Source organism: Aptenodytes forsteri, unplaced genomic scaffold (assembly GCF_000699145.1).
Source record: "Aptenodytes forsteri isolate BGI_AS27 unplaced genomic scaffold, ASM69914v1 Scaffold15, whole genome shotgun sequence".
Lineage (NCBI taxonomy): Eukaryota > Metazoa > Chordata > Aves > Sphenisciformes > Spheniscidae > Aptenodytes > Aptenodytes forsteri.
This window is the reverse complement of record NW_008795129.1, coordinates 18,453,641-18,477,915: the sequence shown is the minus strand read 5'-3', so window position 1 is coordinate 18,477,915 and position 24,275 is coordinate 18,453,641. Positions and strand designations below refer to the sequence as shown.

General features: G+C 36.1%; 1 protein-coding gene across 1 annotated transcript in view; it reads right to left on the bottom strand.

The window, feature by feature from the left end:
- Window positions 1–24,275, bottom strand: part of ATRNL1 (attractin like 1) — a 557,444-nt gene that overhangs the window by 482,371 nt on the left and 50,798 nt on the right. Inside the window, 6 exon segments of the mRNA XM_009277899.1 lie at window positions 3,439–3,526; window positions 4,667–4,841; window positions 17,862–18,070; window positions 21,248–21,376; window positions 23,550–23,638; window positions 23,641–23,677. Of these exon segments, the coding sequence (XP_009276174.1) occupies window positions 3,439–3,526; window positions 4,667–4,841; window positions 17,862–18,070; window positions 21,248–21,376; window positions 23,550–23,638; window positions 23,641–23,677 (727 nt within the window).

Sequence of the window (24,275 nt, the reverse complement as noted above, 5' to 3'; positions counted from 1 at the left end):
TCTTGTGCACCTCCAGCCTTCTCAGTCGGTAGAGCATGGGAAGCTGAAAAGTCCTTGGCTAGTGTAAGCACTACCTAGCAACAACTAAAACATCGGTGCCTTATCAACTTTGTTCTCATCCTAAATCCAAAACACAGCACTGTACCAGCTACTAGGAAGGAAATTAACTCTATCCCTGCCGAAACCAGGACAAGACATTTTAAGGACATCTGCTCAGATCAAATGAATGCTTCCTATTTATAAAAAAAAAAAAAAACCCACAAAATTTCCCATTACAAATAACAAAATAAAGCAAGCTTAACTTAACAGGAGGATAACAGAGACTGTTAGAAGAAAAAGTATACTTCAAAATGAAGGTTCAAAAACTCCAGCAGATTAAAACGCAGAGACATATAAAGCCATGAAACAGCTTAATGAGCTGCCTGCAACATTATACATAAAGGACTAATACATCCTTTTTCAAATGCATTAGAAATACAGCCAACTAGATAATTTGTGGTGCCAACAGACAGTCTGAAGGAGTATTCTGAGACGATAAAGCCATAGCAATAAAATGAAGTTAATTTTCCCATGTGAGTTCTTCATGGTAGACTTTACAGGTATTTCCATAGCAGAAATTAATACAGAAGGTTATAGGAAGTGGACTAATACATCCTTTTTCAAATGCATTAGAAATACAGCCAACTAGATAATTTGTGGTGCCAACAGACAGTCTGAAGGAGTATTCTGAGACGATAAAGCCATAGCAATAAAATGAAGTTAATTTTCCCATGTGAGTTCTTCATGGTAGACTTTACAGGTATTTCCATAGCAGAAATTAATACAGAAGGTTATAGGAAAAAAAAAAAAAAAAAAAAGAAACCACACAAAACTGACAAAATAATCAGCAATAAGTCACCAGCATCAGTTCTGAAGGAATTTAAGAACAAAACAGCTGACCCCTGTCTGTAGTGTGTAACTCCTTGCTTAAAAATGTGTCAGTACCAAGAGACTGAAAAGCAACAGGCAGAATGGACAGAATTCAGTGAACAGCTGGATAAGACACACAGACTGAGGAAAAGCCTAACAACTTCTGAAATCAGAAGTTATATCTTGCAAATCCTTGGATTTTCCTGAAGGAATCAAAGGTCTGGTTGATACAGTTATCTGGAATTTCCAGAAGATGCTTGATAATGTTCCTCATGCCTTAAAGAAACTAGGCTGTTCTGGGATGAGCAAAGCAGATAACACAAGGGTAAATAATTTGATAAAGAAAAGTTTGGGAAAAAAATGCTCACTTCTTAAATTAATAGAGGTCATTAGTGGTATCCCACAGAGATCTACAATTGGGATTTGTTTGTTCAACATACTCAAAAACAATCTGGCACAGGGATGAATGGAAAAATGACAATTTTTTTTGACAATACTATGTTACTCAAAATAGCTGAGACAATGGTCAAAAGCAAAGAATTGCAGAAGAATCTTATAATACTGAATGCGCAATACAAGGACAAATAAAAGGGTAAATAAAAGTTCACATAGATAAGCGTGAAGTGATGCATACAAATAAAAAACAATTTTAAGTCATACATATGGTGGTGGGGTTTGAATTGACCAGAATGAGATCTTGAGGTTATAACTGATAGTTCTGTGAAAATACCAGTTCAAAGCAAACAGCAGACTTTCAAAAAGCTAAAATACCATTAAGAATTAATAGGAAAAAATTAGACTGTTAATTCTATGACATCAGTCTCTGAGGTACCAATACACTAAAGACTGTGATTCCCCCTATCTCAGAAGGGATATAACAGAACTAGAAGAGGTAGAGGCAATGACACAATGTTATCTGAGGTATGAAATAGCTTCCTTCTAGAGGATTATTAAAAATGCAAGGAATTTTCAGCGTGAAAAAGAAATTAGAGAGGATATGATGGACTTACAGAAAATCATGAGTGGTACAGAGAAAATAAATGGAAAGTAGTATAAGAAGTAGGGATTATCAAAACTAAACCAGCTAGTACCAGTTTCCCAAAACGTGGTTTTTCTTCACTAAATACACTGGAATTCTTAGGCACAGGATGGTATCAATGCTAAAATAAGTATTTTTTCCAAATTTTCAGACCATATATAAAACATGGATTCATAATCTTTCCACATAAATACTATCCTATCTTAGAAAATCCCATCTGCAGACTAGCACAGTATTCTGAGGAAGCTTCTATATGTTCTTGTAATTTTTTCTTATATTCTTCCCCAGGCATTCGCTGTTACCCATTATTCAGGACTAGGCTAGATGAACACTCTGGTCCGACTTGACACAATCTTTTTTGTTCTTCCCTACTGGAGGTGTCTTATGCAAACAACTGAAAATTTGGGATACAAATTCTGTATTTCTCTGTCACAGTTAACAAGTTTGCCATCATCTGTACAAGGCTAAATTATGCACTGCATTCAATTCTGGTCCTTTATATTTTGGAGACATGACTAACACTAGCCAAAAATTAACAAATTAACAAAAGGCAATTTTTATTTTTTTTTAAATAAAGATCATTTCTGTCTGTATAGTCTATCAGTACAAAGAATCCTTTTTTTTTTACAGTGAAATAAATCTTTACAAGTGATTTCAATAAAGCAGCATGCAGACTACATGATACCAGTAGAAGCAAAACTGCCAGTAGTTCATATTCATTTGAACTTACAGTAAAATTTTACTATAGAACAAAAGTTTGTATTTTAATACTGGTCTGGTTCTTTACTATGAATAATAAAACAAATAAAAATTTATTTCTTACTGTCATGGCTTTTAGGTCATTAACAGGCCTTAACGGCCCTGGCCAGCCTCACCCGAGGCTCAGCCATGGACCCTCAGTCCCTGACTGCTTGTGATCCTGCCTCCTGAATGGACCTGGACCTGCAATGTAGGTAACTTGTCTCCTGGACCATCCCCTCAGGCATACGTTGCAGCCTTCTCTCCAGTCCTGCCTCTGGCCCTGTCTCCTTTTGCTCCTGACTGGACTCCTTGGATAATCCCTGGACCTGTGCCATCACTTGCCGCGTCTGGGGCTGTCAAAGGACCCTGCTACCAGCACCCAGTTCTGCCTGCTGGGGCATACCCCCTGGGGATGCTGCCTGGTCAGTGAGGGCACCGCCCACGCTGGAGTCACCCTTGTCTCCCAGCTCACCTTCCCTTACTGCAGTTCCAATTATATTAGCCCGCTCTTATTGGTGGGTTTAACTTTGAGGGTTTATGGTCAGCTAGTAAGTGACTTAGAGGTATTACACAATTTTTGGAAAAAGATTGTGCAATAGATCCAAGTACTGAAGAAGACACTAATACAAAATGCTTAGGGACTAGAAATTAAATTATCCTCAAAAATCTATGTTCACGATGAATCATTTTAAGATCGCTAACAGCACACACAAAGAAATTAAGTAAATAGGATGCTGAAGAGTCCAAACCTGATATAAAGCAAGAGTGTGTCCATATCTCTGGAGTGGCCCTTTGGATACAGGTACTACGTTCCATATACTGCTTTCCAAATTGTAGCTAGAAGAGAAATAGAAAAGTAAACATTTTTCTACCTGCAGAGAAATAGGGACTTTTGTATGTTTGAACTAACTTCTGTTTGGCAAAGTGTGCACACTTGATCAGTCACTGTTGTTTATCTGACGTGGTAATTTGTTAGCAGCAGTAACATGATCACTTGTACTGTTACAAGTGTACTAACTAGTCATAGTGTACTAAATGTTCATCAATGAAAACAGAAGCAGCTCTTTCAGGGACCCATCAACAATCTCAGAAAATAGGACTGTAATAAAAGTCACCAGACTTACAAGAAAGTTCTGAAACTAGATTGCTAAGCTCACTGTTATCAGTCACACCAGGAAAAAAAACCACTGAACTGCTTACGCTGCTATCTTTTGCACTACTTCAAAAACTTATTGTTGAGATCCCTCTCAGTTGTATGGTTGATTTTAATTTCCTTTAAATTTTAATTAACAATTAATCCATTAATGGATTAAAACACAACAAGATGGAAGAAAGGTAAAAAAAAAGAAGACAGAGATAGAAAAGGAAATCACCAAAGATGATGGGATTTGTTTTGGATGATTGCAAAGGTGTGGAAGAAAACAAGAGGTAGACAAAAATAGAGCAAACATGCTAATAAACATATCCTAGTACTTGCATTTACCACATTTAGGGCCTGTACATATATACAAGTCACCATACAAACTGTCATAAATACGAAGAAGTGAAATATGGATGATCTGCCTAACCCTACTGGCAGGGCACCAACAGGCTAAGTGCATGTATTAAATACCAGTGTCCTATAACTATAAATTAACTTCAATAACACAAATAGCATTCTATCTGCAAATACCAGCACATGGATTTCTTTTACTGTTTTATCACCACAAACATTTTTATGCTTTGCAGCAAAGTATGGCAACAGTTTTCACAAAACTGAAGAAATTACACATTAGTATCACATATAGATCGATATCACCCATATTTTAACTTTCTTTAATCATAAGAAAATTACAAGCAGAAAATAACACCGTTAATAAAGAATCTAAGAACATATAAAACTTTCAGTTAAGTTGCAGGATAGAGGCTACCTCCCTGGTAAGACCAGTTTTCCCAAAGCCACATCAGAAGGGATATGACAAAGGAGAAATCACTTACTTCAACACCATTTGGAATGAACTGTAGTTAAAAGTGTATCCACCAATCACCCACATAAATTTCCCATGGAGGACTGCCTTATGGGAAGCCCGTCCCACAGAAGGGCTGAATGGCTTTACATTTGGTAGAATCCAGTAAGACTCCGTGGAAGGGACATTCAAAGAACAATCTGGACCTGTTTTGTAAACAAATGTGCAATTTGTACAATCTGTTAGACAGGGATGTTAAAGCCAATAAAGCAGAAACAGAGGAGGCTTAATTACAGATGTCAGGATCGCTCATTCTGATAAAATACAGTGTACACTTTTATGTTTAACAGATGCTCAATGAAAAAAATTGATGACAAGGGACATCAGTCAAATTGAAAGCGTTAGATTAGCTCAAATAATGATACATTTCTGCATTCTTCTCAGAAAACATACTGTATGAGTCACAAACTGAAAGAAAGGCATAATGCATCATATTTTTAGATACTGTATAGATCTAAAATGTGTAGCACAGTATACACTGCATGTTACCTCTGGAGAAAAACTATACTGCATTTGAACTAATCAGAGTAAGCTTATATCAAAGCAAATAACATTCCAGTAAATTAAGTTACAATATAGATTATACTATATTAAATCTCAGGAATCAAAATTTGCCCTTTGCCAATGCCATTCTGCATTGTCTTTCAAAAGTAAAATACACTGTAAAGTGCTTTATAAAAATAATTATTTGAATATTTAAGTTTTATAAAATTTTATAGATCATTCTACAAAGCTACCAAAACCCACAACTATATATTATTTTGGAGCATATTTTAGCCAATTATTTCTGCTAAATAAATAAAAGTCAGCAAAATGCATCATTTTTAAGTTATATTATTATTAAAATCATGAATAGCAGCCAATTATTTCTTTTAAATAAGGAAAAGTCAGCAAAATGCATCATTTTTAAGTTATATTATTATTAAAATCATGAATAGCAGAAATTTTTTTCATTTGTTCTGCAATAACCAAAATGTGATCTCTTCATCATTAGTTTATGCTGTAGATGTTGGAAGAACTTTAAAATCTTGTTATTTAAAACCTGAATGTACTCAGAACTTTGCTAAAAAAAAAAGGAAGACAGCATATGCACTATTTGCCTCTTGTCACTGACTGTACATCATTACTGACTGGCTTTATTTCTAGATAGGGAACACTGAATTTTTAGGACACCAATGTGTTCCACTTTAAGCATTATCAATCATGGAACTGAAATTTTTATCATCAGTGATGGCATACAGATATTGTATGACAGCTAAATTATTTCTGTAATTTGATGCTGATACTATAAGCAATGTTATGTCTCTCTCAGCTTTAACTGGGGTAAATCCTTTCCTCAAGCTACTGGACATTATGAGAAACCAAAGCTGTTGAAGTCAGACTGGGCATAACCTTCTTTGGAAATTCAGTGATAACATGCTAAAAAAAAAAAAAAAACAAAAAAACACCACACCACCAAAAAAAATCCAAACCCAAAACAAACCAGGAAAAAAAACCTATTCTGCATCCCAAATGTCACACATGACATCAGCTTTTTAAAAAGGTTCCAGGGAAGATCTGTAAAACTACTGGCCTGCTATGCTTCTGTTCCTACCAGAAAAACCAGCAGAAGCTATAAGAATGGACAAAATTAGTCAACAGATAGATAATTGCCAGCTACTCGTAAAAATCAGTATAGCTTTCATAAAGAGAAGGCCTGTCTTCCAAACCTGTTAAAGTTTTTTGAAGGTGAGTTGATCCAACTGATCCATACACTGACATGGATTTTCACAAGGCTTTTAAAAAAATTCCTCACCAAAGACTTTTAAGGGAACTTGACTGTTGTAGCAAGAGAATGAAGGCCTTTGCATAGCTAAATAATTGACTGTAAGTTAAAGTAAGAAATAGTAGACAGGAGTAAATGGCCACTTCTTAAAGGGAGGGAGATCCCCCATGGAGTCCCACAGGGATTTCTGCTGGTACCCAAGGTATTCAACATACACACTAACGATCCTGAAAGAGGATGAGCAGTGAATAAAGTTTGCTGATAAAGGCAATTACTGGATGGACGAAAGAGTAAGATCGGGTTTGAAGAACCACAGAACAAGTTCTTGTCTGACCATGTGACTGAACATTAAAGTTACACATGAAATTCAACATAGATAAATTTAAACTATGTAAGCTATGTTCTAGATTGACTAAAAAGAAAATAGTCTCTTAACTAACCATCACTAGTCTCACCTTAAGATAACTCATGAAAATATCACCTCAACACTCAGCAATGGTCAAAAAAGCAAGCCATATGTTAGGAACGGAGAACACTGTTACCCCACTGTATAAATCAGTGATTTGCCTACACTTAGAAAACTGTGTGCCCTACTCAAAAAGAAGATAGATTACAGCTGAAGACTGTTTACAGAAGAGTAATAAGGATGTTCAAAGGAATTGAATGGCTGCTGCAATTGGAAATACCGAGTTGCCTAGGACTTTTTCACTTGGAAAAAAAGAAAATTTGGAAGTGAATGATGTCTATAAAATAAGTGGTAAGTGAATACGGTGGGTATGAAAAGTCTACAATCTCTTTGAATACAACAACCAAGATTCATCAAATGCAGCTTGAAGAAGCCATGTTCAAAACAAACAAGAGGAGAGAGTTCTTCATGCAAAAAGTATCAGACCTCCTTGGCAAGGAACCCTGACAAAGGATGCTCTGGATGCAAAGGTTTACACCGAGTCAAGGAGAAACTGGACAAGCATTTAGAAGAGAGAGCTGTTGAAGTTTACTAAATAAACTAAATAAGTAATTTACATCAAGCTCATAATTAAAACATATTATCCTTTGGGGGGGAGGGGGAAGATTATGTTTTTCCAATGTGTATTATCATTTTTGGGGCAACTTGTTACAATTACTTCTTATACACAACGACCAGGCAAATAATCAGTACCTAACCAGTTGTCAACTTTTCCTAGTACTCTATAGAAGAATGATGTCCACTTGTACCCAAATTACCCTCCATTCGTTAAATGATGGAGACACTCAATTCCCATTGTTCATTATACCTTATACCCAGAAAAGATTAATGGTATTTGAATGAGGTCTAATGAGAGTATGAACAATTCAGTATATTATTTCTTAAGCATTAATAATAGGTACTGTAATAGAATTGTAACTGCAGCAAGATTCTGATTTGGTAAATCACTGCAGGAAACACTTAATTTGAGTCTAAAAGTTCTTAAAAATAAACAATTGATTAAGTATTCTTTGATCAGGGAAGAGCTTAGAATTATGAAAACGGTGCCTCCAGTCAGAAAATGAAAAATACATTTATGTCTTCTACTACAGCTACCGTTTTTGCACAGAAATGTAGCGGTCAACAGTGTCCCCTAGTGGCAAACAATGAACAACACACAAACTACTCGCATGCCAATTGATTTGAGATTTTCATTTCTGAAGACAGGGATCCGCAAGAATTCGTATAGCAAATCCAAAATATATTTAGATGACATTGACTGTATTAAAATGAGGACAAGCAAAAACTTTGTATAAAAAGTTAACAATGCAAAAATCTTAACAATGCTGTTAACCAGATCAGTGATTGAAAGAACGTCGCAGATGACTTTCTTACAGCCTCAGTGCTTCATTGCTGGTCTACACTGAACGACAGGAAAGGTGAGATAAGGAGGAGAAACACCGTGTACCCAGGTCTTGCTCTGGCATGGAGGAAGGACACATTCTAAGGAGACACCCGAACTCAGGAGCTTAAACGCAGCAGGTTTTCTTCACAGAACACATCAATACCCTGTGCATGACGCACACATACATTGAAGTGACATCAGTTGACATTGCCATCACAAGAGGCACCCCTGGCCTCCCCTCACTGCTTACTCTTCAGCTATCATCGCTACTGGCACCAGTTTTCACATGGCTGCACCACGAACCAGATGAGGGAATGCATGCAGCTTAAAACTTGCTTTTATTTTTAGCCAGGCTAGCTTTTAATCTGGATGTATTCCCTTAGATGTTTCACCTTGCCCACATATGCATGGTTGGGCCAACACAAGTAAGACTGTGTGGTCAGGACTGCCTCTTCAGTGAAAGTGTAAAACATTCATGGAATTATTACAGTATGTATCAATCAGGACAAAAATGGAATATATAGTTGAAAAAACTCAAAGCAATAGAATAATACTGACTTCTACTGAAACAGCGTTTAAAGAGCAAATGCTTTTGTGTGGCTATTGCCTTATAAAGGCAAGGTAAATGTAGGACAAATATTATTTACAGATTTTCCTACTTAAATACATATACCATGAAATATCACCATTATTTCAGCATAAATACATTTTCTCTTCAGAAACATCACATTCACTAAATACATGCCTTTTGTGCAAGAGAGCACTACAGCTGCAGAACAAAGATAATGAAAAATGTTTTATTATTTTCTATGCAAATACGATTTTTCTCCATTTATTTAAAATTGGATTTCTTTCTTATCTTCCTAATGTGTCACTCAATCCACTGCGGGGGGGGGAGCTTTAAAAACAGCAAACAACTTTATGAACTTGAATTGGAAGTCAATTACGTTATCCTCAAAGGTAGGAAGAAATTCCATAGGTTTAAAAAAGTGATTTACCCACAGAACACAAGAGAAGGAATCTAATTTCTATTTATTGAGGAGTTTCATGAACTGCTAAAGTAACAATGTGTTCCAGTAGTTCAAGTCATAAGATCAATTTCCAGCTAATGGGAAAACATCATCTACTGTCTTCAACCCTAATCTTTTCCTTTGGGATCACAGGAAAAAAATAAAAGTATTGATGTGTTGAATATAATGTCACAGTCCTGTTTTTCATAAAATCTAATCAAAGCATTTAAATAAAGTATTTGTTGTTATTTATTCTGTATTTGTTTGATACCTGATCATTTGAGTTGAGAATTATTGCTTTAACGTAATTTTTCAACCACCACAAATACAAACCCAGTATTACTATTCTCAAGTACCCCATAAAATCTTCACATGATAATAAATTTGAGATTACAAAAAACATTTTGGAGAAAAGAGAATATATCTGAATATACTTTCAATAAAAATTCTATCCGAAGTTTTACCGAACAGTAAATCACCTTTCTTACAGGAAAGCGATGAGATAGTAACTACATAAAAATACAAAGTTGCTATGTAAACGAAAAGATAAATGTTGTTCAAGAACGGCTCACCAGCATTCTAATAGTAAGTGTATTCATGTACTCCTACGCTGCCACTGCACAGCTCCGCAACATCCATACAGGATGTAATTATTTCCCCCCTCCTGCAAATAGTCTTGCTCCAAATGAGACTTAATGGTAGGCAGAGAGATCCTGGACAGGTCTCCAGCTAAAGCAGCATGGTAGCAAGCTGTGCCAGGACTCAGCCTCCTCCATGAATGAAATAGTCAGAAATCCTAATGCACACAAGCTGATGCAGTTCCTGAAATGCCATCTGGTTGCTGTTATTCAGTCCCATTTTTTAACTCAGCCAGGAAGAGCGCATCATCCAAGGGCGATCTGGCCTTGGGGAATCTGCAGGGTAGTCTGAGCAGGCAAGCCAAAAGGGCTGCACTGCCTGCCACTGGTGTGTACTACTCAACAGCATCCTTTAACAGTTTGACTTCAGGTCTCAAACTCAGGATCAGCTAGGTTGGTACAGAAGAGTAAGGCCTGATGCCCACAGCAGTCTTTACTGGAAGCACACTGCATGGAAAGCCTTCCTAGCCTTTGGTGACTGAGCAAAAGTTTACTCTTTGGTAGATTCTGCATGAGATTTGTCATCTTAATATTAAACAAAAAAAAAAAAATGGTTTGCTTCCTACTCTCTAAAAGAGAAAGGGACTTTCCAGATTAGCAGTAGCTGACAGTACCCATTGGATTAGAGATTTTGAGACTCCATGCTAATGCCAGCAGGATATGAAGCTCTAATATCTCTGCTAACAACTTTTAGAAAACTTCACAGTTCTAGTCAAAAGCCTCCTTCCAATTTTCAAACTAGATGTATCAATGGGTAGTTTACCCCAATTATTCTTCTACCAGTGTCGATATCACTGGACTTAAAGAGCTGGTCTGTCTTTTAAGTCTATACACCCCACACGTTTGTAAACAGCAATGCTATTCCCTCCCAGCCTCCATTTTACCAGTTTAAACAAACATGCTCTGTTAGTATCTTCGATAGCCCTGATCATCCTAATGGTTCTCCCTCTGAGCCTGTTTCAATTTGTATTCATAAAAGTGTAGTAACAAAAATGAAATACAGTACTAATGTTTTCATGTATTTAACTGTAGATTCTGTGACTGATCATGCTACTAATGCACTTGACACTTTACAGCCTACAGTTTGTAGAGTATATAAAATTAAGAATATGAATTAGTTCATATTCTAATTGAGATAGACAAGCAAGTTTTCTCCCATGTCATCTTCCACACTTCAATCCAAGATTATAAAACAAATTCTTAATGCTCTTAGTCCCTAAATGTATGAATTTACAATTTATACTGAAGTAATTACATCCCACACATTACTCCAACCCTTTTTAGCAGGATATTCTGGTCCTCCTTCATATTTAAAGTAACTCCCACCTATGTATTACCAGATTTCATTAGCAGTCTTATAAGTAGATTATAAAAATTATGTAATGAGATTGGTCCCAGGATCAGTCTTTAAGTAGTACTGATATCTTTCCATCCTAAGTTACTTGTTCAGCATGGCCACTCACATTTCATAATTAATAAGCTGTGTTCTCATTACTGTTCCCTTATGTATTCCCTGACTTCTTCAGTTTCAATGACTTCCTATCATCAAATGCTGAGGTTCAGATAAAATATATTGCATTTTCTTGTCACTTTTCTTACAAATTATTTTAGTATGAACTACATTGATAAATCCACATTTCAACTGTTTCACTATTCAATCACACCATATGTTTAATTATTTCTTTCCTCAAATTATGGTCTAGATCTTTACACGCTGCTGAAATCAAGCTAACGAGTTTTGAGCTGCCCGAATCACTTTCCTCCTATTCTTAAATAAAGGACAGATAATGAGCTAAATTTAGTATCTTCCCTTATCAGGGAGATCAGCACTATCTATCCCCTTCTTGTGTTCAGGACATAGTATTGCATTTGTTAGTTTAATCAAGTGTTTTTGCATGTTCTACCTTCCTACATTTATATGCATGCATTTTAAATACATATTTAGAAGGTCAGATTTATTTTAAATCAATTACATTTTTCATTAAAACTCACAAATAGTAGGGAATTCCCTTCCTAAATCTCAGCCTAATTGCACATACAGAGCATTATCAACCATTTTAATGCAGCCAACCATTTACTGAAATGAATCCAGTAAGTTCTACTCAACCTGTTTTCACTGATCGTCAGATGACACCACAAAGGTATTTAAAAGTGAAGTTGGCTCTTCATTTAACTGTGATGTTTTTCTTTTGCAATAAGTTTCTTAATTTTCTCACACAGAATTTTCAGACACTAAATTTCTAATTATGATAGCTATATTTTATTTACAAACCGCACAAAGTCCTCCAAGGATGCTTGACAGATTATTAAATTCAGTACTGCATGCAGCTCTGGAGCCCTCAACATAAGAAAGACACAGACCTGTTGGAGCAGGTCCAGAAGAGGGCCACAAAAATCATCAGAGGGATGGAACACCTCTCCTATGAAGAAAGGCTGAGAGAGTTGGGGTTGTTCAGCCTAGAGAAGAGAAGGCTTTGGGGAGACCTTATTGCAGCCTATCAGTACTTAAAGGGGGCTTATAAGAAAGACGGCGGCAAACTTTTTAGCAGGGCCTGTTGCAACAGGACAAGGGGGAATGGCTTTCAACTAAAGGGGGGTAGATTGAGACTAGGTATAAGGAAGACATTTTTTACGCTGAGGGTGGTGAAACACTGGCACAGGTTGCCCAGAGAGGTGGTGGATGCCCCATCCCTGGAAACAGTCAAGGTCAGGCTGGACGGGGCTCTGAGCAACCTGATCTAGTTGAAGATGTCCCTGCTTATTGCAGGGGGGTTGGACTAGATGACCTTTAGAGGTCCCTTCCAACCCAAACTATTCTATGATTCTATAAAGCTGAAGAATATGTTTCCAGTATATATGAAATAACCATTCATGTTAAGTCAATTCTTTCCTATTAATTCTGTATATGCAAAATTTCCTTAGACAACTAATTTCTATGACACACATAATGAAATTTACAAATACGGAGTGCAGAAATTGGATTTTAACTTAAAATTGGAGGAGGAAAGGATTCCTTGGGTTTGTGTTTTTATGTGCCTATATAGTATTAATGCACATATATTTAACAGGACATCTCGCAGACTGTAAAACTGCAGTTTCTTCAGACTGAATTGATACTTGGCCAGGAGAAAACCTGAAAAGTAAAATCTAGACAAAGACGGGATTATCACAGGGCAAAAAAGTTATAAGACACCTACTTCTAATGTTTTTTTCCTTCCAAAACCAGGTTTGTCCAAAGCAAATGTTACATCCTAGGTCCTCTTCTCTAAAAATACTTGTATGCTTTCTGTTCAAGAACATCCAGGCACAACAGGCCAAATCTCAGATTTCAGACCTCTCAGCATTTGGCACAAGCTCTTTCTAGTGCTGCATTTCAACTGCCACTACCAGAGCTCACATCTCAAGCCTTCTCCATCCGTTTCAATAAACCACCATCCCACAAGCACAGCTTCGGTAAATCTCAGCACTGAGGAATAAGGCAGACCAAACAAGAGTGTATTACCTCAAAGCCTTCCACTGAAGCAGTCAGAATGAACTCAACTCTGGTTAGTCCTTTCAGGATAATCTAACTCAAGCATGGACACACATTGACATAGTAGTTCTGGCCATACTCAAGACGCTGTTAGAATAAATGCCATAGTAATGAGCAAGGCAAAACACTGAAGTTTACAGTGCAGTAGTCATAGCACTCCTTTTACACTTTCATTGTTTACTTTTCTCCTTACATAAAGGCTCATTTTTCCCTAGAGAGATGTTATAAAAGTCAAGCTGCCTGAATTGCTAATAGACTTATTTCAAAGTTAATTAGTTTAATTTCAGAATCTGGTCTTCCGCTACTTCTCTGTCTGCTAGGGGCAGATCTGTAGGGAGAAACAACTGACTATATACATTCCAGAATTTTTATTGGTGTTCTAACTTTGGACTAGATCCGATCCCTAGGACCGAGTGCCCATTTGTGGCTGGTATGCATTATGTGCAACCCTGGAGCTCATCTTCTGGTGTCGTTTCATCTAAAAGGAATGCAGTTCCTGTATTTTCAAACCACCTCATGATGCAAGCCACAACACAGTACACGTGGAGGATCAGATTTGCTTCAAAGGTACCCTACTGATCCTCTTAAAGACTAATGTAAACACACCCTGTAATTCCTCCCTATTAGATCCACTTTTCACTTGCAGTACTGATGTTCAATGATCAAAGTACCAATGAAGTTTCTCTTAAATTCAAGAGAGTCTTCAACTCTTCTTTCCTTTCTGAACCCAGTGAGAAAGGTACCGGCACCAAGAGCATCCCCACATCACACTGGATCAGGGAGATATCATGCCTGTGCAGGAGCTCTCAGCAAGGACTCCCACTAAGTGTTAGAGTCACCACTAACTCCTTAATCTTCCCGTCACAGAATTGCTTCCTAGTAAGCGTATCAGTTTTGCGTCATGACTTGAGTTCTCACTGGTATTTACACTCCTTCCTAAAGTGCCGATCCCCAAACTGAGCACTCTAATCCAATGTTCTCTCTCAAATGCCTATCTCAGAGAAACGGTCACTTGCTCTTTACTCATAAAAATTCCTCATGTGAAAATTATTACCTACGGTGATTTGCAAGTCTTAACAATCTCTCAGACAGCCTTTCGTTTGCCAATATAGCCTGCAGTCTTTGTTCCTAGATTATTTTACATTAAGTGATATTAAGTCAATTTTCTAAATTATGACTTTGAACTGGATGATTTCTAGCTCTTTAAAATGAAACTATTTTCCTTTATTTACCACACAGTGAATCTTATCATCTTACCTGAAAATTTTATCAGGAAAAATTATATGTAGTAATCGAGATCTTTTATAAAAATGTTGTTTAACATCAGACAAAAACTGGTCACTGGAAAGTTCTCAAATTAATCACTTGGCTACTGCATATTTTACAGGTAGCTATATTTTGAATTCCTTCTGTAAAACAGTTTTTAACAGGCTAGTTACTTCCTTTACATGGTATTAAATCAAGCTCCTTGAAGAAATCAAAGAACATCTCTATCAACAAGACCTGTAATATTACTTTTAAAAAGCATACAACACGTTCATAGTAGTTAGCAATATTTTCAGCATGTCCAAAGATAGTCCATCTAACCCTTTTAAAAATGTGGAACTGTTCACAATCCTTCCAATCATCCTGATTTTTTAACCCTGTTACAGAAGTTAACCGTTTTGAAATCTCCTCTGCTCACTTACAGCCTGAGACAATCCAAGACACAGTGTTCCTCATATCAAAGAGAATTTCCTGGCTGTAAACACATATTTGGCAAAAGGTAACATCTTTCTATAAACTATCTTTTCAAACTTCTTAAACAGGTCAAATAGTGCAAGCCAAGTCCCCATTTTTTTTTTTCTTTGCTAGGCACAGATAAAAGAGAGCAAGTTAGTAGTTTTAAGACATCTTTTTTTCCTCCCTGAGTTACATCCACAGCCTGTATCAGCAGGCATCGATACATTCTGCTTTAGAGTATCAAGACAGATTAGCTAGTAATGGGACAGCATAATATGATGTAGTACTCATAAAAGGAATCACTCTTCAGGAAAAACTTCAGCCTCCTTTATGTTGCCTGAATATTTTAAATTAACCATATTTCAAGTAAATGCTAAATTTTCTTCCTGTATGTACCTGTCAGACCAACCATCTCAGAAACATTTAACATTATTAAACATTATTAAAAATAAAATTATTTGCTTTCCAAGCCTAAAGGTTTTTATTGTCATGGCATTATTCTGTATTTTTACAACTAGCAGCTAACTGCAAACACCTACAACATCCTTCTTCCACAAAATGCATTTAATAACGAGAGGACCCTACTTTTTACTCAAAACAATTACTCTATCCCTATTCTCTTTTCTCAGAATACTAATTTTAAATGTGAAATTTTCTTCAGAGATGCTCCTTCCACAGCATCCACAAGATGTCACCACTGTAAAAGAAAGAAACCCCATGTGTTGTAAAATATGAAATACCTTTTTTATGTTCTGAACCATGGATTTTATTTATTGTACATCTCAATCAATGCAGTCCAATGATTTTTTTTAATATAAGGACTAAACACACTCAAAAAAACCAAAATGTGAAAAACTAAAACATAAAATTCTCTTCAAAAACACAGAAATCAAGACCCTACTTTAGCCAGTTGGTTTGAATTACCAAACACAAGAAAAACTTGACAGGCAGCAAGAGTAGTAAGATAAGTAGAAACATTTATGGTTCCAGCATTGCAAATAACCTACATAGAAGATACTGTCAGTGTAGAAACTATAAAGAGAGTATATAGATGCAAATAAATAAATGGAACAGAGAAGCAAGTAGTCTCCCAGAGAGCTTAACGAAAGTTTGAGATTGTTTTGTATTTAATAAGGAAAAACAATTATGTAGGCAAGCCAGCTCATCTGGCACAGAATAAAAAAAAAAAAAATTGAAACTATATAGGTTTGGTGAAAACCCAAGGAACAACTAAGCAAATAACCTCTATATAATCCTACTCACCGTAGGAAAGAATAGGAAGCTAGTATGCACAGAAATGCTAGATGAAAAGAAGGTACTAACAGTGAAAGTTAGGACTTTAATTTAATTTCGTGCTAAAAACTTCTAATGAAGATTATAGCACTGTAAATGAAGGTGTAGCCTGAAAAGTGTTTCCAAAGATTTGGGATTTTTCCCCATTTTGTACGCAGTGATCTGAAATTGCAAGGAATCAATGCACAAATAAAAGGGTGATATTCTTGCTGCAAGTTCTGTTCACAACTTCCTTATAGAGATTAAGCTTTCAGGATCTTTTTTTGTGCATTACAATCATGAAGGGTTCTGGAGGACTCAGTAACAAGTCTGCACTGTTTCCATTCAATGACCATATTGCTAACCCACTTCCTTTCTGTGGGTGCACTGACTGCCTTTTAATGAACAACTTCGTTAATAATTAAGAAGAGACGTATTAAATCTCATGGTGTCTTTGGTCTAACAGGTGCAACAGCTAATAGGAGTAAAAAAGTTATCTCCCCTGACATGCAAAAAGAAAGAGCAATAAAACAAAAGTAGAGGCAGGAAGTAATGGGAAGAGGGCATATCAACTAAGTAATCTGGAGGTATTATAATATTTCTTTTAAGAGAAGAATGGCAATTTCAATGCATAGCAAGCTAATCCAATTGAGACTTTTAATAGGAATGGTAAAGGATAAAAAGAAAAAATTCACAAACATCTAACATAATTATAGTAAGTGAATTAAACATTTAGGATCTTAAATAATTGACCTTCAATAAGAAACAATTATTTATGGTACTGGGAGTAAAACTACAGTGCATGCTTACAGTACATCCAATACTCCACAGTACGTGTCCACATACATATTCTTGTACCATCACAACAAAACAGCTTACCTTCCTCTTTCATTGAGAAACTATACAAATAATATACAAAAACCAGACAGTGAATACTTACTTCATGAAGCACTAAAAATACGATGTGATGATGTGACATTAAGAAAGGGGGGAAGAAAATCAGATCTATCTAGACATCAAAAAAATTAATAGAATAGGAAATTAGGCTATGGAGGAACTTACGTCTCCAGAAGTGCTCACAACTCTTGAGTAATTACTGCCATTATTTTTTCAAATTAATGATCCAAAAAGAAGAACGCCCACCACAAGAAAGTTAGGTCAGATATTTCCACAGTATCTTCAGACAGAAAATATCAAAGCTGTGAGCTTTTTATGTCATTAAAGTACACACATCTAGGTCCACATTAAAATTTACTCCAGAAATTATTTTTTCATTTATGCTTATTCTTTAAAGATGCTAATTTGCATACTAAACAGGATGCATTAAAAGCAGTTCTTTTTTAAAGATGAAATTGATGCCAAATAACAAAACCTTACCTTGCCAGCTATCATTGCAAACACACAGCTTCTCGCCTGTCAAATCACAGTACCCATGATCTGGACTGCCACAGTTGGCTTTACAATATGGAATATCACAGGCTTCTCCTTTCCAATACTTGTCACACTCACAGTACACTCGGCTTGGTACGGACACACTGGTTGTACACTTTCCATGTTCTGAGCAGTTATTAGGACAAGAATTAATTCTGAAAAAAATAGGTAAAATAAGGGAAATGACAAGCCGAGAGTTGATGACAATGGTTTTATCTGACAGTATTCCAACAGTATTTGTTAGATAAAGTACTTTTTTTCCTGAAAAATTTCTATGTACTGATAAAACACAAGTTTAATTATGATTTTACAGGCAAGTGGGCTGAAAAGGTGTTCATCCAGGCTTACATACAAAGTCTGCAATGCAGTCAGGATCACAAACATCTTGTACTTATCAAGAAGTGTTGACATTAAGCAGAAGGACAGGCCCTGCCTGGACAGATCACCATCTATTTTTTCCTATGTTCCAGTATAAGCACTCTAGTCAGTCCCTTCAAATGCCTATTATGTCTAGGAACATCCACACTGGAAGTGACTGTGAGCAGTAACCCTTAAACTCTCCACCATACAGTTCAAGGGCTTTCCTGAGTGGCTTTGGTCCATGCTATAAAACAGTATGTCTAACATCTAAGGGGAATAAAATCTAAAAAAACAAGCGAGGAAAAATACAAGATGGCTAATATCCTGAAACTACGTACAGGCAGCACTTCATGCTTTGACACCTTAATAATAGAGCCACCTTAACCTTGCCTCCTTAACTTTGCAGTCAGAGATGCAAAAAGAGGAAAGATTAGGCTGGAAGAAGTCTGTGACTGTTATGGGAGTTAGCATTTATGTGATACACCCTACTAAACACTGAGATCACAGGCAACTGGACTGCAAAATTATGCAAACTGATTCCAGAAACACAGGCAATTCCTTGGAGACGTGGAGGGATGGAGGACATTGAAGTATGTGGGTCCAAGAGTTTCCATGAACAGAATATGGATCTCAGGCAGTATGTGCCTGATGAAGTCCAAAAAGGATTTGAAACCTTTTTTGATGACTCACAGCAAAGGATTGTGCTGAAACTCAGAATAAACTGTTACTACTTGTTCTTACCAAAGGAAGAAAGAGATGAAAAAGTTAGGGTCTTTGGCCAAATGTAGCTGTTGTAGGAACGTCAGGAGACGTGTTTTCATTTCCTAAAGACTCACACCTCAGAGGACTGATTCTGTTACCCTGCAGAAAAAAAAAAATCCACTTCTGAACTGCAAGTGTCCTGGGGGTTTTGCCTAGTACACACATGGCATTAAAACCATGGATAGCATTAACTGCTGTATACCACAGCTGTAAGGAACCTTTCCCCCTGAGTTCAGAGAGAGTGTTCTGCAGGAAGGTGAACAAGTCTTTCCAGCAACAGAGAGATACTAGTTTAAAAGTAGACACATTCCCACTCCAATGGGTTCGTTAAGGATACAAACAGAATGAGAAAAAATGGATTGGCAGAGTTGGAAGCAGGTTGCCTGACTCCAAGGAACACAAAATTTACTCAGAGAGTTCTGGAGTAACTAGTGTTGTTTGCAACTGGCATGACATTTTGGTCACAGATGCAGTGCCTCTGTCTTCCCCAAAATAAAGGGACATGAGTGGTCCATCAAGGTGAAGTCAACGATGAAGCCAAAAACTGCTTTGGGTTACCAAAGAAAGAAAGAAAGAGAGTAACAGAAGCAGAGTGCAAGAGATCACTGAGAGGAAAAAAGTTAATGCAGCCATAAAAAGCAATCGTAGGTACTCCTTTTAGTATTAGAAGAGTTACTGTTGGCTCACTAAAAAAACCCCAAGTATTTTAAAAGTATCCATTGCAATAGAAGAAACACAAAAACAGAGTATTTTCAGTGTTATGAAATTTTGTGAGTTATATATGTAATGGAATTAAAAACTGGCAGTTTTTTCATTTATTTTAAATCTTCCAAAAAATTAGGTAATGATATGTAGCATGCACCACATTACCAAGTCATAAAAGAATGCAGAGCGCATACACTCATTTCTTAAGAATGCCGTGTCATATTGCCATTTGCTCCCAAGGCAAACAAAAATAGTGCAATAAAAGCTTCAGGGATAACTGAAAAATGTATCTAATTACAGTAGAGAAGTCTGCCAGGTGATTACATTTTACTGATGTCAACTGACAAAAATTAAAAATACCCAGTCTTCCAGACTGCCATTTGCAATACAACATATTTAGTGAGGTTTCCCGAACTCTGAATAGCTGTTTATTATCTGGTAAAAGGTAGGCAAACTGCTGCAAATTACAGAAACAATCTTTCCGCAGACAATTTAACAAAGACCTCTGCCAAGAGTAAAACTATGGTCAGAAGCACAAACAGGAATTTTAAATTAATAAAGAATATGACAAAAATATTACATGTACTTCCACATTTGAAGTGCAGTGCTGGCCACCACATCCCAAAAATTGGTATTTCAGAATCTGAAGGAATTGAAAGAAAGGAACAAGAATATCTTCAATCATGGGAAAACTATCACATGAAGAAACAGGTCCAACAGGACCAAGCAATCCTCTCTTGAACTAAATCCAGTATAAAGAGACACTCCATCATGTGCCACAAGCATGTCCCAAATGAGACAGAAGTTGTAATCAACAGCTGGACCATGTAAGAAAGAAAAAAAAGCTGCTGACACAGAAAAGCAGACTGGAGGAAAGGCAAGCATAGTTATACCAGACTAGACTTTGCCTTCAGAGAAACTAAAAGACGTATAGTCCAGATAAGAACTACAAAGGCAGAATGGAGACTGAGATGGACAATAGGAGGGGAAAGTACTTGAAAAGTAGAGAAGAAATGGAATAAAACCCTTGTGGCTCACACAAAAATAGAAGTAGAACTTTGGTGAAGGTGTCAAAAGCCATAAAGTGCATTCAGCAAGAAAAAAATCAAGCAACAGATGATCCTAGTTCAAGAGAAGGGAACTGACATTACAGCAGATATAATCTCCCTTCTATTGCATTTGACAACTACACATGTTGGATAAGTACTGGAAGGGATACATTCTAGTTCCATATGGCATAGGAAAAAACATACTCTTGGAATGGCCATGTGGCTTCATTCAGAACAATACACTTTATCTCATTTTCTTTTTCATTTTTTTTAAACTAGTACCTTAATGACAGCTCATTACAACCCCAGCTCCCTGGTTTTAGAAACATGACACAAAGCATAACTCTTACGCTATTAATAAAAATCAATAGATAAACACTTTCCCTGGGTTTGTCATTCTCCTGAAAGAAATGATAGGCTAATTAACAAAGTAATTACTTACTAAAAAATACTTACGAGTAAAAAATGTTAAATCCAGTTAAGTTGTAAGCAGCATCACTAAAAAAGTGTAGCAATGCATAGCCAGATGTAGTAACTACTTCAGGAACAGTTTCATTTCCACGCACTTCAGGGACTATTAGACCACTGAAAAAGAAAATGAGAATGGTATTTTTAATCAGTCGGAGGGGGAGGGCAGGGAAGGAAAGAGGGATTAGCTATTCTGCTTGTTAATTATATAGACAAGATAACTCATAAATCTCATTTTAAAAGTTCTTTTTAAAACACAAATAATAAAATGCATAGAAAACTTGTCCATACCTTTGCAGGGTAAGGTAGGGTTTTCCAGGAAAACAAGACAAAAAACCTCCTCCCTCACACAATAATGCAAAATTTCACATTGGATTATTCTGAGGGTGCATGCACTGTCAGTATAATTTTTAAAACTTACTTTAACTCTGAAAAAATATATCTATAGCCTTCAGACAGGTGCTTAACATTCGCTGGCTTTCAGCACGAATTCTATTTCCACATAATATTTGCACCTTTAGAAGTTTATCTTACTAAAGAATTTCAAACCTGGAAAGTATGATAATTAAGTAATTTCCATGGAAAGACAATTTTCAATGGAAAATAAAATACTTTTTAAAACTTCAAAAAGATGTTAAGATGTCAGTCTTACAAAAAGAATTAAGTAGGAAAAACAAGCAATATATTAAAATACTGAGAAAAAGGTTCACCTGCATAAAACAGTGCCACATTGCAAATATAAATTAAAAGTTATAGGAATCCTAAGGAAAACACTAACAATCAATAAACTGAAAGACATTTGAAGTAAAGAACACAGGAAGAGGAACCTCCTCTTTCCTTCCATTCATGATAAAAGTCTGGCTCCTGAATAATAGCTAGACATATTCAACAAATGCAACTTTGGGGAGGAAAAAAAAACCCAAGCAACTATGTAACAATTCAGGAGAATTAGGAGAGAAGGCGGTGTGATTGCTATAATTGGGCAGGAAAGAGGGATGACCTGAGCTTTGTTCCCTTAGGAGAAAGCACTATCATTTATGCAATTAGTATTTCTTAAACTTCAGCAGCATAATCAGTATTTCATAACAGAAAATGAAGTACAATTTCTGCCCCACAGAGCATGTGTGTATATATGCACAAACAGTTTCTGTTTTGTTCATTTGTTTTACCTTTTTTTAAGATAGCTTTGCACTCAACAGATGTCCCAAGATAAAACTTCTACTGACTTCAAAGGATTAGGATCCTGTGCCTTCTCTCTAATAAACTATAGCCCACTTGCACAGAATATTCTTTCTGGAATGTTTCCCAAAATTTTAATGGAAGGATAGGAGTGAACGAACTGAAACATTTTGGTAAAGTCCAGGAATGGAGGAAACAAGTAATAAAATTCATATGCCCTGCTTCTTCCTCTCTTAGACCCACAGGAAATGCAGTGCATGGACCTAATTCTTTACCTCAATGGTTTATTGTCATTTGAAAGGCAAATAATTAGTCTTTATTCAGTATTAGTTATGCTCGTTGTTTATTGTTGTTGGTTTTATGTTTATTTCTAAACCTTACTACAAAGTAATACTATGATTCTAGACAACAAATATTAACCTGAAAAAAGATTTAGTTGTGTAGCAATTCTCATAAGCTAATGACAACATAACAAAAAGGAAAAATTCCATCATTTCAGTTGATAGCAAATTTGAGCTCTCGTCCAGGACTGAAGAATTTGATAATTTTACCCACTGTGACTTAATCACAATGATGCCCAGTTCAGCAATCTAAGGAAACGTGCTAAAAATTAGTGCTTAAGATAGCCTTTGTATCAAATGCCCTGAACAAGTCTCTTCATTCTTCATACAGAAATGTAAAAGGCATTCAGTAGCCATTTTTTATAACTTACACTTAGTGCAACATTGCCTGAGTCACAGATTGCAATTCTCCCTTAAGCAATCAGATACTGACACTATTGGCCGGTGCCACGTTTAATGCACATTAAAACTCAGGAGTCACTATTGGAAGCCTGCTGGAAAATACATTTCTGATTGCCTGTCTATGAGCATTAACACTCCATGCAATGTCAGCATTAAGTACAAGCCACATAATAGATTTATGCTATGAACACCTATCCAAAAAAGTAGTGTTTTGCAATTTATTCTAATACAACTTTACCTTCATGCTCCCATGATATTAACAAAAGAAAGCAAGATATTTAAAAAATTAAAGCCTCTAATTCCCCCCCCCAACTAAAAATGTCCATACATGACTACACTTGGACTAAAAGGCTAATAAATACACTCACCTAAATACAGCTATTAAAGGTGCATATATTGAATCTCCATCATATACATACATATGGTCCCAACTACATTCTGTGGCCTACATTCTGTGGCAAAGTTATTAAATCTTAATCTTAATATTGCATTTGGGCTGGAAAAAAAAAAAAAAATGTAAAACATTATTTACAGAAGTATTGAGCTCATAAGATAAAGAACTTACAACAAAATTGATCATGCCAGCATAACTCTATTAAAACATTTTGAGTACTAAAAAAAAAAAAAAAAATGTAAAACATTATTTACAGAAGTATTGAGCTCATAAGATAAAGAACTTACAACAAAATTGATCATGCCAGCATAACTCTATTAAAACATTTTGAGTACTAACTAAACTTCCAAAGAATTAAATAACAAAATTCAGGGCAAGCAAATATTTCACTTTATCTTAGAAAACTTGAAAAATAACATCTTCAGTCCAAGTCTAATAACCCCTAAAGTTAACAAGAGACTCAAGTTTACCATGTTTTATCAGTATTCAGAACCACGAATTTAGAGAAATTAAAATATCCCATTTTAATATACTAGCTTTACTTTACAGTGTCAGGACTATGAGGTTTAAAGAGTCTTTCAAGACAAAAATCACCTACACATCCTCATTCCAGTATTATACTAGTTATTGAAAATAAAAATCTTAAACCACAAATTTAAAATAGCAAGCAATATTAGCGCAAGTTTTTTTTCCTCCACCC